General features: G+C 36.6%; 1 protein-coding gene across 2 annotated transcripts in view; it reads right to left on the bottom strand.

The window, feature by feature from the left end:
- adamtsl3.L (ADAMTS like 3 L homeolog) overlaps window positions 1-16,237 on the bottom strand; it is a 262,968-nt gene that overhangs the window by 99,259 nt on the left and 147,472 nt on the right. For both annotated transcript variants that reach the window (XM_018253141.2, XM_041586805.1), the window contains exon 6: window positions 12,845-13,081. In XM_018253141.2, coding sequence (XP_018108630.1) covers window positions 12,845-13,081 — 237 coding nt within the window. The remainder of the gene's footprint in view (window positions 1-12,844; window positions 13,082-16,237) is intronic.

Genomic DNA, 16,237 nt, shown 5'->3' with positions numbered 1-16,237 from the left:
CACACTGAAAAAGGTTTCTGAAATTATAATAACCATATAGATAACAAATATAGTGAAATATGGCACAGTCCAGAATTACAGGTGTATAATTTAAAATCAAAATGACTTTTCCCTTCTCTGCTTATTTACACAATGTTCTAAATATTAGAGTGAATTGCAGAATTTAGAGAAATCCTTATGGGCTTGTGAAGAAAAGAAACACTTTTAGGTGAGTCATGGGAGACAGAAATACTTTTAGGTGAGTCATGGGAGGGTTTCATTCTCTACACCTGCAGCAATACTCTGGATTTTAAATGGAGTGTGCATTGCCAATTATATAGTTCGATAGCTGCCGAGGTATTACAAATCATAAAAGCATGAAGCTCAACCTGTATCCTATGGAGGTTTTTGAATGACCAAAGATAAAAGAAAACATTAATCCCCCAAAATCTCTGACAAATTAAAAAGAAAAAAACACTTTTACTACTTTCCCAGAATTTGTATGTCTTTTCAAAATAAGGGCTTGATTAGTTTTTCCATTATTATAATCTTAGCAAGATGATACCTACCGTTGAGTAACCTTTAGAATGTACGTAGGATGACCCTTTGATCACTTATGTGGATGATTTAAAATCTGCGGTTGGCTACAGCAAATTCAGTGGCAAAGAAATATTTGGCACATGTTAAAAGCCAATACCAGTGTGCGTTCTGATATGAAACCATGTCAGTCTGGCCTCATACACTTTTTCTAATCAACTGCACCTTTGCAGGTTTTAGAAACGATGCCAATTACTCTTTTCTAAACCTGGCTATATTCCTGGAGTAACACGGTGTTCTTACATTTTAGACTGACCTCTACACACCCCAATAAATTAAACCATTACTGCATGTTCCAAAGCCTTAATCACAGTTAAATATTGTATTACATAGAATAGTCCATGTCATTTTGTACAGAATGCAAAATTAGGTCTCTCTCTTTTCCCTTTATTTTTCTATACATATCTGTGTTTATTGCTTTCATTATGCATAGCTCAGAAGGGCTTATATTTAATAATATATTAAAATACCAGCCACTTTCTAATAATGATGTAACTATTTAACTATGTACATACTGTATTTAAAGCATAGGCCAGGTGATTTAAAGAACCTTTTTTCCTGTTTTCTTACAAGTAGGATTGAATTTTACATATTCAAAAGCTTACTATACATGCATGGAACCAGACTTCAAACTTGTAGCCCTGACTAGCTGTGATCTACACATGGCTCAAAGGTTCTCTCAACATGCCACAGATTTAGATTTATTAAATTGGATTCCAAGGGATTACTTGGATACAAATGGCTAAACTTTTTTTTTGAATCCATTATCTGGAAACCCATTATCCATAAAACTCTGAATTGAGGAATGCCCATCTCCCATAGACACCATTTGACCAAATAATCCAATTATTTAAAAATGATTTTCTTTTTCACTGTAATAATAAAACAGTACCTTTTACTTGATCCAAACTAAGATATAATTAATCCTTATTGGAGCAAAACCAACCTATTGGGCTTATTTAATGTTTACATGATTTTCTAGTAGACTTAAGGTATGAAGATCCAAATTACAGAAAAATTATCTGGAAAACCCCAGGTCCCAAGTATTCTGGATAACAGGTCCCATACCTGTTCTTATTTCAAAGCAGTTCAATATATAATTTAATATAATTAAGCTATAGGATTCAATAACACTACATGGGATATCCCAAGCAATTTCTGCAATGTACCATACCTTAAAGGTGTAACTACTGCAAAAATGAAAATTTTATATAAGGTTCATCTCATGGATATAAGAAACTTTTTAAACAGAATACATTAAAAGTTTTGTATCGTTTTTGCAATAATTCATTTAATCTTTACTATACCTCTCTCAGCAATGTGTCTTCTTCATGCAGGAGTAAGAGTCAGATTTTGACTGACAGTTTGGTTTAATGCATCAGTGGGGGTTATTCTTTTACCTAGAAGCTCACAAGTTTTACCTTAGAGCTCACTCTCACAAAACAACTGACACTGAAACAAATCCTGCCCTCTACATGGAAGATTTGAGTTGGAGTCAGTTATTTTGACAGCGTTAGCTCGCATACATCTCACAGCCAAGGCAAGCGCCCAAAAGATGTACAGTGAAACCTCAATTTTACATCCCCTGATTTTTCCCTCATTTTACATTGTTGTTTTGTGGTTCCACTTAAATAATACATTTCCCTGATTTAAAATTTTCCTGGATTTTACACCATTTTATTCTAATAGGGGGTCTACTGTATTAGACCTGACATTTAAAAATATCCGCTTCTGACTCCTACATGAAGGGAGAGTGAAGGAAAAGGCATAGTAAGGAGTAACTTAAGTGGGAAATGGTACAGAATTTGTAATTATATTTTGAAAAAATTCTTGTTTTCATGAGGTTAAGCTTATATAACATTTTCATATTCACCATAGTTTTGATTTAAAGGCAATAACATATTTATAGGAAACATATCTGCCGAATTTACAAGGAGTTTTCTGGATAAACGGTTTATTTTGATCTAGAAAGAACATTTCACACAAGTAGGAATACCAATGTTTTTGGTAGTAACAAAAAGTCTTTAGACCTAAAGAGACATGGACTTTACATCATCTGCTAAAAGGTGGAAGTGAAGACAAAACACCTACTAATAACCTAGCTAAATATTTCAAAATGTAATAAAATATAGACATTTTTTAAACACTTTTTAAAGATAGAAGTCTTGGCTCTAATAGTAAAAAGGAGGCTGAAATGTCCATATGCTTAGACTGGCCAATGGCCACAAATAACAATGCAATAAATAAGGAAAAGACTGTTTTTCTCCCAGTAGCTTGCTGGAGGAGCCAAGGATATAATTACAGCCCTCCAGTAAGAATTTTTAGTTGGCATCTGCAAAAAAAAAACAGATTTTATGTACATTTTAAATACAGTATAGATTTGCATCTTTTCTGTTAAAAAGTTGAAGCAAATTTTAAGAAGCAGGTCACGTCAACGTCAAGTCTACCATGAGTCTATGTCATTGATGCTCAATGGTGACCCAGCATATAAACAAATATTATCAGGATTTTCCTTCTCTAATGGCTCGTGTTACCTTCTTAAACTGAAGAAAAAATATATTTGCATAACCAGTAGCTGGAAATGCAAAATATAAAAGCAATTATGCATTTCCCTTCCCATTTAAGCACCTAACAAATTGTTGAACCAATGCTTTTATTTTGATTTTAAATGTTTTGAGCATTTTGGTTGGAAAACAAGAAAAAACCCCACAATGGTTAGAATTACTGCATTTCTAAGATGGGGTCCTGCGTTCAGTTTTGACCAGTGTACTAAAGGCATGGAGTTTGTGTGTTCTAATTGATTCTGTGCGGGATTCCTCCATTCTTTTATAACTAACAGGTAGTGTAACTGGCTCCTGATGAAACTGACATGTGTGCATTTGAGCATGATATGCATCTTGAATTGTAACCTCCACCAGGGAAGGGACTGAATGATGAACATCTCTGCTAAGTGCTGCATAATGTATACAACAGGATCTTAAAGGGATCCTGTCATGGGAAAACATGATTTTTACAAAATGCACCAATTAATACTGCTTCTCCAGCAGAATCCTATATTGAAATCAAAATTTCAAAAGAGAAAACAGATTTTTTAAAATGTAATTTTGAAATATGACATGGAGCTAGACATTTTGTTAGTTTCCCAGGTTCCCCCAGTCATGTGACTTGTGTTCTGATAAACTTTAGTCACTCTTTACTCCTGCACTGCAAGTTGGAATGATATCACCCCCCCCCAGCAGCCCATCAGCAGAACAATGGGAAGGTCCAGATAATAACTCTCGGACACTTGCATTGCTACAAATGCACCTACCTAGTGTTAGATAGGAGAGCAGCAATCAATAGTAAAAAAAAAAATCCAAGTCTGGCTAACCCAAGTTGCGATTCCTTCAGTTACATTGAGTAGGAGAAACAATAGCTTATCTGAAAACAGTTCAAATGTGAAGTGTTGGCTCTTTCTGAAAGCACACGACCATGCAAAATGATCTAAGATAGCGGCCTATACACTGAAAGATAACAAATACATTTATTGGTTCAAGAATAAAATTTTAAATGGTCAAATGAATTACGTGCAATGTACACTAATTTAGCAATAAAAACTACACCATAAAAATCATGACAAAAATCCCTTTAACTTGATGTTGAAGTCTCCAAATGGCAAAATAAAGTATGCACAAGGAAGAACTTGGACCTAACAGGGTTTTAACAAAGCACTACACATACAGGTATAAATAAAAAGGACTGAAATTGAAAAAGGATTGAAAAAAAATCATGAAATACTTCCAAAAAAACTAAATCTGTATAATTAACATAATTCAGTTCCCCTCCCCCCATCCTTTGTCAGATACTTGTTCAGTGGAGAAGGGGTGGTTCACCTTACAAGCATTTTTTTCAGTTCAATTGTTTTCAGATTTTCAGATGAAGATTTTGTTTTCAATTAATTTCAATTTTTTACCATTTTTTCCAAAATCAAATTTTAAATGGGAACTCCACCTTCCATACCAAAATCTGAAAAGAGGCCCACATAACACAGAAACCCCTAATATACCCATCACAGTTACCTGTTTCTTCAAAAAGTATGAATACATGCCATTTTCTATGCTGAAATCCAGCTGTTTAACAGTCTTCTCTTTCTGCATCATTTGAAATCTTGGCAGGGAAGGAGGGACTAAAACTCTGACAAATTGTAACAACTTCTCCACAGCTTACAGACAGCATAACTACATAACCCACAATGCATTGCACTGTGATGTTCCATTCCTTATTGAAATCACATGTGATCTGAAACCAACTGAACTGAAAAAAGTTTTGGAAAGTGAACACATAATATATGAGCAGTGTAAGAAATTGTGTCCCTTAGAACCATCTTTGATTTGTAATATATTCTGTCTCTTATGTTAAGAAAATATAAGCAGCACAGCTTCTGTTCATATAAAAGAAACACACACACATAATAACGTATATAAAGTGTTTTGTTAGAAAACTTCATAAACTCAAAAAAGCAACATTTAAAACCTAAAACTGGAAACCAATAGGAGCCCCTAATCATATGTCTTGTGTTCTGATAAACTTTAGTCACTCTTTACCGCTGCACTACAAGTTGGAATGATATCAGCCCCCCCCCCCCACCAGCAGCCCTGGCAAGGTCGAGATAACAACTTTTGGACAAAAAGCAACATTTAAAACCTAAAACTGGAAACCAAGAGGTGCCCCTAGTCATGTGACTTCTTAACCTCAAAAAAGCAACATTTAAAACCTAAAACTGGAAACCGATACCATGACATAACAAAATTAAAAAACACAATATAAGAATATATTAGGTATGATCTAGTGTTGGATTGATCCTGTGAAAAGAAGCCAAAGAATGCATAAATAAAGACTTACAGAGAGAATGAAACTAAGTCTGGACACACAATCAAAGACATAGGCATGTAAGCCTACATAAAAATGTACAGACACTAAGAAATGTTAACCTGGATTTAGATTCACAGACACAGCAAGTAAGAAGAGCCTGGACTTAAATTCAAATGGAAATAACTCTTAGACATCTGCCTTCCAGACATTAAAAATTGATACAAATGCCCTATAGTATATTATGCAAAATTATCTCTGCCATCAAAACAGCCAGCAGTTTGAGTTGCAGCTGGAGCCTTTGTTGTCAGTGGGAGCCAAATACTATTACCCTATAGTGTTGCAGTACATCGCTAAAGAATGTACATTTCTAGCACATGAGGCTATAAGAGGAATCAAAACTAAGAGAAAGAAAAAACTAATGTATAGTAATTTAAAAAATCTTGGCAATCCAGGCACATGCCTGTCCCACTAATAGTTAAAGGAAAGGATAGATCATTCCACAATGAATTATACACTGATCAATGTGATCTGGGAGTTCAAATGCAACTATACCAGTGATAGTTAAGAAAGAATAAATCATTCCACATTAGGTTATCCAGTTTCCAAGTTCCCTGGTTTGCTGAATGTAAGATCACTTGAGTGCAGAAGGATACTTACAAACTCCTATTGTAATTACAGCATATCAAGATCAGTGCAGCTAGTAAAAATGACCTTTCCTTCTCTGTTGACCTCTTTGCATCAATTGGAAATGTAAAAGAGCAGAGGGCATGCCTAAAAGTGTGTATACTCTTTTAATAAACATATAAAGGCAAGTATGTACATGAGGAATGTACAGAATGAATTAAAGGGTGGAATAAAAGCCAGCCTCTTCACAGTGTCCGCCACTGTAGCACTTGCCTATGTCATCACTCCGAATGGGACATTAGGAAATCATTAATTGAACAACCATGTATAAATTTATTCCTTCCTTTAAGCATCAGCGGAAATTGCAATCACTCTCTCAGGTCACACTGGATATCTTAAGTGGAATGATCAACTATTGATCCTTTTGGGATCTCATTGGATCTTTTTAGTGGGACCTGCATTTGTCCTTTCAGACCTCAGTTCACAATGTTTTTACATGGAACAGTTTCATAAATGAGAGAAATGTCAAACTGCTCCTCTGTACTGTATGTCTTTTTACTCCAAACTAGCCAACAGAAAAAAATGTTGCTAAAATTAATTGTTTCTACAATATTGCTCAACACTTTACTGCATATTATCTCTCATAGAGCTAAGTCAGAAAAAAACATAATAAATATAATAACATGGTCCTTATAAAGTGTTTAATACCACAGATATATATGATTAAAGTAGACCTGTCACCCAAACACAAAAATCTGTAAAATAGAAGTCCTTTTCAAATTAAACATGAACTCCAATTTCTGTTTTTTAATAAAGTATTCATAGCTGTTGTAAGCCCAGTTAAAAAATCTCAGCTGTCTCAGCTGTCAATCAAATATTGTCTGCCCCTCCTCTATGCCTTAGGCATATAGGTGGCGCAGACAATAAAGGTGGCCATACACTATAAGATACGCTCGTTTGGCAAGGTCGCCAAACGAGCGGATTTTAACATTATATGCCCACTAACGGCTGGGCAATATCGAATGGATCCAAACGTTCGGCCCTGATCAGATTACAATACTACGAATGGGCTCCGACGGGTTGCAAGACTGCATCAACTAGCCGATGTGTCGTACAAAAAATCAAACTTGACCAATTGATGTCTGGCCAATTTTTGGCCTGATATCGATCGGGAAGATAAATGGGCACACAAATGGGCAGATAAGCTGCCGAATCGGTCTAAAGGACCAATATTGGCAGCATTAATCTGCCCGTGTATGGCCACCTTTACTTTCACTTTCCATTCAGCACTTCCTAGATAGATTATTGATAAATGTGTGTTAATTCTTGGAAGGGAGTTTGGTTGACTTTGTTTTCATAAAAAACTGAGATTTAGGGGCACATTTACTAAGCTGGAGTGAAGGATTCGAATGAAAAAAACTTCAAATTTCGAAGTATTTTTTTGGGTACTTCGACCATCGAATAGGCTACTACGACCTTAAACTTCGATTGGAACGATTCGAACTAAAAATGATTCGACCATTCGATAGTCGAAGTACTGTCAACTACATACCTAGGCAGTTTAAACCTACCGAGGTACAATGTTAGCCTATGGGGACCTTCCCCAGCACTTTTCTAGCCTTTTTTTGATCGAAGAAAAATCCTTCGATCGATCGCTTAAAATCATTCGATTTGATTTGAATTGATTCGAAGGATTTTATCGCTCGATCGAACGATTTTTACTTTGATCGATCGATCACAGGATTTACGCAAAATCTTTCAAATTCGATATTCGAATTCAAAGGATTTAAATTCAAGGGTTAATTAACCCTCGCTATTCGACCCTTGATAAATGTGCCCCTGATTCAAGTTTTAGTAAATCATGTTGTAAATGCCCCTAACCATTAAATCATCAAAACTATATAATTTGGGAAACTATAACACTCATATGCCAATTCTTTCTCAGTCTTGCTAAAGTTTTTAAGATGATTATGTTTTTAAGCTTTAAAATCATTTACAGCTTGCTACATACAAGCAAACGTTTTGCTTTTCCCATTACACATTCACCACCTCTGGTGCAGTACAGCTAAGCCCTATCACTGAAGAAGATGAATTAAATTTCACTGTTATAAGGGTATAAGAGCAATCATTGTCTGGCAGCACCTAGTTAATCTTATGATATCATTATCAGCGCCATCTGAGCTAACCTAAAAGCAAAAAAAAAAATCATTCCATGCAGACGGCAAAGCAGAGAAACCCACGTCAGGGGATTGGCATGTTTGTTTAGATGAGTAAAGGGTCAAAACACCTACAGAGACATTTATAGTTTGAGCCAGAGAAATGTCAGGACTTGGACAGATTATGTAGCAATTATTGCAGAGAGTAAGTGACTCTGCACTGTGTCTGGGCTTCTTTCTGGATGAAAATGGACGCTCCTTATGTGGTGAAAATGAGTTAGGAAAAGCCTTTTTATGGGGTACAGAGAAATATGACCATCATGTGATGATGTGACTCTGCAACATGTCATGCAATGTACGTGTTACTGTGATTGTTACAATATTTTGTATATATACACTGATCCCAGAAATGTGAGTTCCGTGATATGATGTGTTTACTCTTTGCATTATATGAGTAAACATAGCTTTGCATTAGTCTAGCTCCATCTGCAGAAAACAAAGCATTATTGTTTACCTTCGCAGGAGGAAAGTTATATATGTATTAACGTTAATCATTTTCTTTGCACTGGACCAACCAAGTTGTATATTGGTACATAATTACAGCAAATTCCAAACAATAACTTGTTTTTTGGCAGAATTTTCAGTACTTTGTCAGATCAGATGTCACTCTATATGTTGCAATGCCGCAGATTTGCTTTATTTCTCAAACATCAACATTTTGTCCACAGGCCATGTTAGTGGCCCCCTTCTTATGAAGGCTACAATCTAGATCAGGGGTGCCCAAAAGGTAGATCGGGATCTAACAGTAGACATCCTGTTATTTTGCTTCATTCCTTTTATTTCTGTCCCATTGTTTGAGCTGGCCAAACAAAAGCGAACCTGATGTTTGCAAAAGTATAGTTATATATATTTATGTAGGGATGTGAAAATTTAGACACCCTTACACATTACTGACACATCCCTAGAAATATGGACGCCTAAGTGGGTCCTTATGGGGACCTTGTGCTTATGTAACCCCTGTAGTTCTCACAGTGTACACCAGATGGCACTGTGTCAGAGTACAAAGGTCTTGGGAACCATGAGGTTTGGGTCCATTACTTTAGCCCAACCAAACAGGCTGGAAGGGAATGGGTACATGTTGACCCTAGGCGAATTGGCCCTAGTAATTAGATAGCATACTCTTTTATAGATCACTCTAGGAGTGATAGAGAGGTTATATAGTTGAGCAGCTCAAGGCTCCGACGAGGATATTAGAGGGATTAAGATCCCAGGGTATTACTGACCCGGAGTAGGGACTAAAGTGTTGAGACTAGGGATGGTAGGAATTCCCCTAGACTGCCACTGCAAGAGATCCTGAAAACTGGGCAATACCCCTCACAAGCTGCAACTCTCTCTGCTGTATATTCCCTGGCCTGTAGGGATTCAGCCTACACTGGTTCTGTGAGTATATGCTACCTTTATGCTGTCTGATTGTTCTAAACTCCATTGTGGATATGTGCTATGTTAAATAAAGACAGTTCATTGTTTAAGCGTTAAAGAACTACTAGCGCCCATCATTGTGCTATTGCACCTGGTTACAGTTGCACTACACCCTGCCTCCACCCCGTTGCGAGGGCTTACCCCTGAGAGAGAGGGCTACATATGTGGTATTACCCCACTCTGATAGTAGCTTAAACTCACTACAGTAAAGTCCGTTTACTATAGCGCTACATTTATATATTCCTGAAAACGGCACGAGTGTAGGTGCCGAAACGTTGAAAATAAATTATCTTTCATTTTTTCACTTGGAGTGCGTTTTTTTGAGTGAACAATATATATAAGCAAAAAGAAGACCAGCAACACCGAGATAACTTGTGAAATGCTCAAAGTTGTATTGTGAAATTACATGCTAGCCGACATGACGTTTTGGTCCACACCTTTCTCAAGCATTTCACAAGTTAACTCGGTGTTGCTGCTCTTCTTTTTGCTTTTATACTTCATTACCGTGCACCCGAGGCATGTTCCAAAGGCGGAGTGCTGCCCCTACAAAGCTATATATATATATATATATATATATATATATATATATATATATATATATATATATATACTGGATATACAAAGACAGAGTTGAATATATCAGTTAATTTGTTACACAAATAACATTAAGGGCCATACCAATCATGAGATAGGATTTTATTATTAACATGTAGCGCCAACATATTGCGTAGCACTGTAGGATAATTAGCTTTTCCTACTACTGTACCGTATTTTTTATTTAATTAATTGATGTAATTCTTTTTGCATAATATTTTATGCTCTGTCTTCAAGTAATTTTTCCCTACGGTTTCTAAATGAATCGAACAACATACATTATTTTTTTTAACAAATAGCTGCTCTTAGGGAAACCTGGCAATTATAATGCAAAAAGAAACTGGTCATATTTTCCTTAGTGAAAAAAAAAGATCAAGCCAGGGTGATGACTGAAAATTACTTCTGCAAGCAGTGTCAGTTTTATGGCCCATTTAATTGGCTGATATCACAAACCTCATGTATTTGCTGACAAAGCAACGCCAGGCAAAAGTGCCAACGATGAAATGGAAAACCCCTTTGCTCTTATATTTTTGGCTGGTGCTCAGTTTATTTAAAAAAAAAAAAGAAGGAAAGTGTTGGCCACGGAGCCATGCAAAAATGTCATGATTTCAAATGGGTCATGTAATAACCATTTGCAAAGAATAACTGCATATAATGTTCACACTTCCAATGCAGGTTGCTGTGAAGGATGAAAATAAACAAATGCCGGCTGTGTGCCTACGCTGATAATTAAATTATATGCAAAAAACATCTTCCTTCAAATCCCTTCTCTACTATACCCTATGTTAATTATATAACATTAGCTTTCAACTAGAATCATGTGTTTTTTTTTGTGATTTAACTGGGACTGAGACTCCTTATTCAATATGAAATGACATTGGAGTAACTACATCACCAGGGTTCCATGGGACCAGGTGCAAAACCTGCTGCCCCCTCCTGGTGGATCCTCACTTATGAAATACATTACGTAAAGCAGAGCTGCTTTAACTCTATCATTTCTCTGTTAATTTTTTAGCATACATGTTTTCACCTATTATCACTCAGCAAGCACAAACTTTATTAGAGTCTTTCATTAAATTAACTGCCTTGCCACCAATGTCTTTCCCCATCTAGAGAGTATAATTATGTCAGTTATAAGATGATCAGGGTCTATTAGAGAATGATATATAAACATAAACTGATAATAGTTCATAGTTCATATGCAATGAAAACTATTGGTATTAATTTGATGATAAACTGGTAAAAAATCGATATTTATACAACCTATTGTAATTCATATAAACTTTCATTATTGCTGTTGTATTATATATTTTGGTGTAGTAATTCTGGTGAAAGGCAATAGATTCATATATAAAATCAAAACCTCAAAGACATTTAAAGGTATCATTTCCTATATGACCAGTGACTGGCTCCAAAATAACTCCATCTCTGTTGACCATAATCTAGGTTTTACTGGCCATACACTAATTTTGTAGATTAAGAATATCTTTCACAAAATACATGAGTCCTTTATCTAGAAATAAGTAATTTATGGATTGCATAAGGTGAGGGCAAGAGGTGAGTAACCCGTTCTAGGGAGTGCTGTATATTATGAGTTTAGCAAGAAGTTATGGAAAAAGTAAATAGAGATCAGTTTGCAGAAGGACTAAATTAAAATATTCTGTAATGACGGAGTGTCATGATCACTAAAAGTCACCATAATTACATGGAAAAAGAAAACAATCGACTCCTGGTCGAAACACTGTAGATCAGTAACTTAGTGAAACAGATAAAGCTCTCTAACAATGAAAGGGCAAGTTCACCTTTACATTAACTTTTAGTATATGATAGCTTAACCTACTCTTTAGTTGTATTCATTTATTCTATTATATGTAGTACTATACTTCCTATTCTACCTCTAACATCCTGAAAATACTGTTTGCTTGTCAAGTTTTCTGACCCACGGCAAAAAAACTGTGAGGCTTCAATTTTATCGTTATTATTTATTTACACTTATTTCTGTTTTCAGGTTCTCTACTATTCAATAACCACTGTCAACCAAATAACAGTACAGATTCCTAGCCTAAGAAGAAGAAAAAATGTAATAAAACCCTATATATATATATATATCTATCTATAAATATATATATATCCTTGATAAAGGCCCCAATGCGGGCCGAAACGTTGGATGCACAGTGTATTGAATAAACACTTTTGATAAAGAAAACGGAGTGCTGGTCCATCTTCAATTGTTACATATCCTTTTGACCGAGCACCCGGCAAGGAACTACAGAGGATAGAGTGCAGGTGTCTCACATTGAATTATATATATATATATATATATATATATATATATATATATATATATACGAAATCCAAAGGTGCACTCCGTTAACACAGTAAAGTCCTGGGTGCCAGCCAGAGTAGGTAAATATTTGCAAGAAAGAGCGACACTCCCAGGTTGTTTTTAGTGTAGATAAGTTGTGCTTTATTCTATTTGGAATAAAGCACAACTTATCTACACTGAAAACAACCTGTGAGTGTCGCTCTTTCTTGATATAATCTAAAGGTTTCCAGACACTTACTTGGCAAAGACCACTGATGCACATATCTGGGGAATCTGTATTGCAGCGAGTACCATCAAGTACTTTGGGAGCAAGTTCCACCACAAAGTTCTTCCCCATGGCTTGACATTTGAGCGCACAGGGGGCAGTGGCATCATTGTAGACTGGCTGCCACTCGTAATATTGTCCCTGGTATTTAACATCGTTATGTGCCGAACACTGCTGTGCTCTAAAATCTCCAACATCAGATGGGCAATCCTGCAAATATAAGATAAATATCTGTTTATATCAAAATATGACATACAGGGTATGGGAAACACTCAAAGCAAGTGAGGAATGAGACATTGTGCTGGCACTGACTGCAGAAGCGAGTAGTATCCACCTCCCCACTTGAACTCCGCAGCTGGATATATCCCTAGGCAAGGTGGGCCTTCAAGTGCATTAATAGAAAATATGGACATTGATACATCTAGAAAGGATTATACTGTTGTTATTTGCAATTTGAAAACATTAATTACAGTGAAACTAATCCTTTGAAAAAAGAAAATGCTCCACGTGACCATTACAAGCAATAAGAGGAAATAATACAATAAATTACAATAAATACAATTGTTATTATAAACTATATTTGCTTGGAGAGAAAGCCATAATCAACAAATGTGTACCTGTTACTTTACCAGTTGGCAGAAAAAAAGCTAAACACTGATAGGTGGCTATGGGTTACTGCCAAGATGCAGATTTGCCATGTATTGGTTAAGACCCCATGTGTTTGGAGATGCCATCAGTTATGATTGGCACCTATTTTTAGAGTCCTGCATCAAATACCCAGAAAGTAGTCAGAATTTGGGTGGAACAGCTTTGATGCTGGTCCACAGGTACTCTGCAGAGGAAACTGAGTAGACTGTGGGTAGCAGAAAAGCATTGTTTAAAAAAAGTGAGCCCCCCCAGTGATCGATCCAGTTAGTGATGTCACTCCCAGTTCCCAATGTTTACCCTGCCCCCGCAATCTGACAGTGGAAGGGACACAAAGATTGATTTTCACCTATAGTATAGCTAGTACATGCTGGTAGTAGAGCCAACTTTTGCAGCAAACTCAGTTTGGGTGAGTATGTAGCAGATATGCACACTGTTCAAGACTCATTTTAGTCCACCCTTTGGACAGATTTGCTCCAGGTTTGTGCTTGTGCATCTCAGTATTTAAACAGTGCCACAGATTATTGGTTGGATCAAGATCAGGGGGTAGACTCCACTCTACTTTTACTTTGGCCTTGTGTTTGGAATTTGGCATTTGTGTTTTTTTAAGAACACAACAGGCGATTTTCTAGATTCTAGATTTTCCTTGTATTTTGCACTTTACATTCTTCCTTCTATTTAATGAAAATCCCAGTAGCAGCCACACTATATGATCTTACCTTTACCATATTACTTGTCTGAGAATTTGTAGAACTATTTGAAAAGCCTAGGGCAAATCTGCCTGGAAGAGTGGGCCAAAATCACTCATGAACAGTGTGCAAAGTTGGTAAATACTTACCCCAATAGTGTATTTAGGTCCAGTGCTGACCTAGGCACCGACCTGTTAGTGCCCTTCTGTGCATGCGTGTGATGTCACTTCTGCCACACAACTGGGACCCCCCTCCTCTGCTGCTCCTGATTTGATAGGAAAGTATCCATCAGCAGGGGAATATAGGCATCTAAGGGCCGCCCCCTTAAAGTTTCCCTAGGCATAGGCCCTCGAGTACATATATGATAATACCCCAAATACTACAATTGCGTTAAAAGATCCTATACAACATTAAAGCATGCGGATGCAAACTACTATACAGTACAGCGTATGGGGTATGTTATCTATGGAAGATGGTATTCCTGTAATTTGAAGCTTTCTGGATAAGGGATCCCCTTATTTACTGTAATACTATAATATATATATATTTTTTAAAAAGTATCACAGAGCAAAAATTCAGTGTAGGATTTGCCATTATTTTTGCAAGGTACCACATATCAAAATTAAGGTAATCAAATCGGATACAAAAGCACTATGGGAACAAGGAGTACAAGACAAAATAACAGAGAATGTAGATAGTTTTGGGAAAGATAAGAGTCAAATTTTAGTACAGGACCAAAGTCCCATGTGACCCACATATATATAGACAATATCAAGGGGCAAATTTACTCGAGGGCAAAGTGACTAACGCTAGCGTCACTTCGCCAGTGTTACTGCTTTCTGGGTGCAAGCGTCACTTCGCTAGCAAAGGAGATAGACGCTGGTGGTGACTCACACTCTAATGCCAGGCAACTTTTCGCTCTGGCAAATGGACGTTACGCCGCAAATTCACTAAAATGCGGATTTTACTGATCGTAACCTCTTTCGCCAGACTTGCCTTCGTCTGCTCAGACCAGGCGAAGTGCAATTGAGTGCATAGAACTTCCTCAATTTTCTGTTACTTACATCATATTTTTGGAGTGGAAAAACCAAAAAACGCTGGTGTCTTTTCCTTTTTTCAGGGTGATAGGCTGCAAAAGTGTTTAAAAATTTTCTTTGTGTAACAGATTTCCCCCATACATTTTATAACATTTGGGAACATTATTATACACTGGGCTTTTGTGTAGGGCATTATAACAACTTAATTGACTTTATTAAGGTTCCCTTGGCATGTGTAGTTATTAGTGTAAATGTAATGAACTAGATGACGCATGTAACATAAAGACGTGCATTCAACTTTAAATTTACAGCCGTATGCAAATTAGCCTGAGCACAAGACCTCTAGCGAAGTTGCACTAGGCAGAATTGAACGCTAGCGCTTCTTCAATTTGATTTGCTTGCATAGCCGAAGTAACGCTAGCGAATTCTCGCCCACAAGTAAATCTGCCCATAGACAACCAATTTACATGTAGGCCATTAAATTAAGGTCCCTAATACTCTTAAGAACTACATGTAATTGAGAACCACCTTGATAAACTGGAAACAACGGGAAAACCACAAGATTACTGGAATCAACAAAAGAAAGGAGCAATGAATGTGAAGGTTTTATCTTGATGGCTTTACACACCAGTAAACTAAGAGGTAAAATGTATTTTAAATTGAGACTGGAGAATGGTTGCAGTGGCCTATTTAACTACCAAGTACATGTGTAGACATCTGGAATACATTGTCTTTATTCCTTTGGAAAAGTCAGAATAAAGAACGGTCAGATCTCCACCAACCTTCTAGCTGGTAATTTAAGCTGTATCCCAACACTAACCAGTTATGTTATATTTAAGTAATGTTATAAGTCAGCTTAATGCAGGTGTCTGTTTCTCAGCCAGGAGATAATTAATGTGCTGTAACTGTTTATCTACCAGATGGAAGCCAGGATGTGGAAAGACGAGTTCAACTGGGTAAGACAAAAGGTCTTCTCCCATGCAAGTTGTGGAACA

The sequence above is a fragment of the Xenopus laevis genome, chromosome 3L (genome assembly GCF_017654675.1).
Source record: "Xenopus laevis strain J_2021 chromosome 3L, Xenopus_laevis_v10.1, whole genome shotgun sequence".
NCBI lineage: Eukaryota > Metazoa > Chordata > Amphibia > Anura > Pipidae > Xenopus > Xenopus laevis.
Note: the sequence above shows the minus strand (reverse complement) of the source record. Positions and strands in the feature narration are given on the sequence as shown.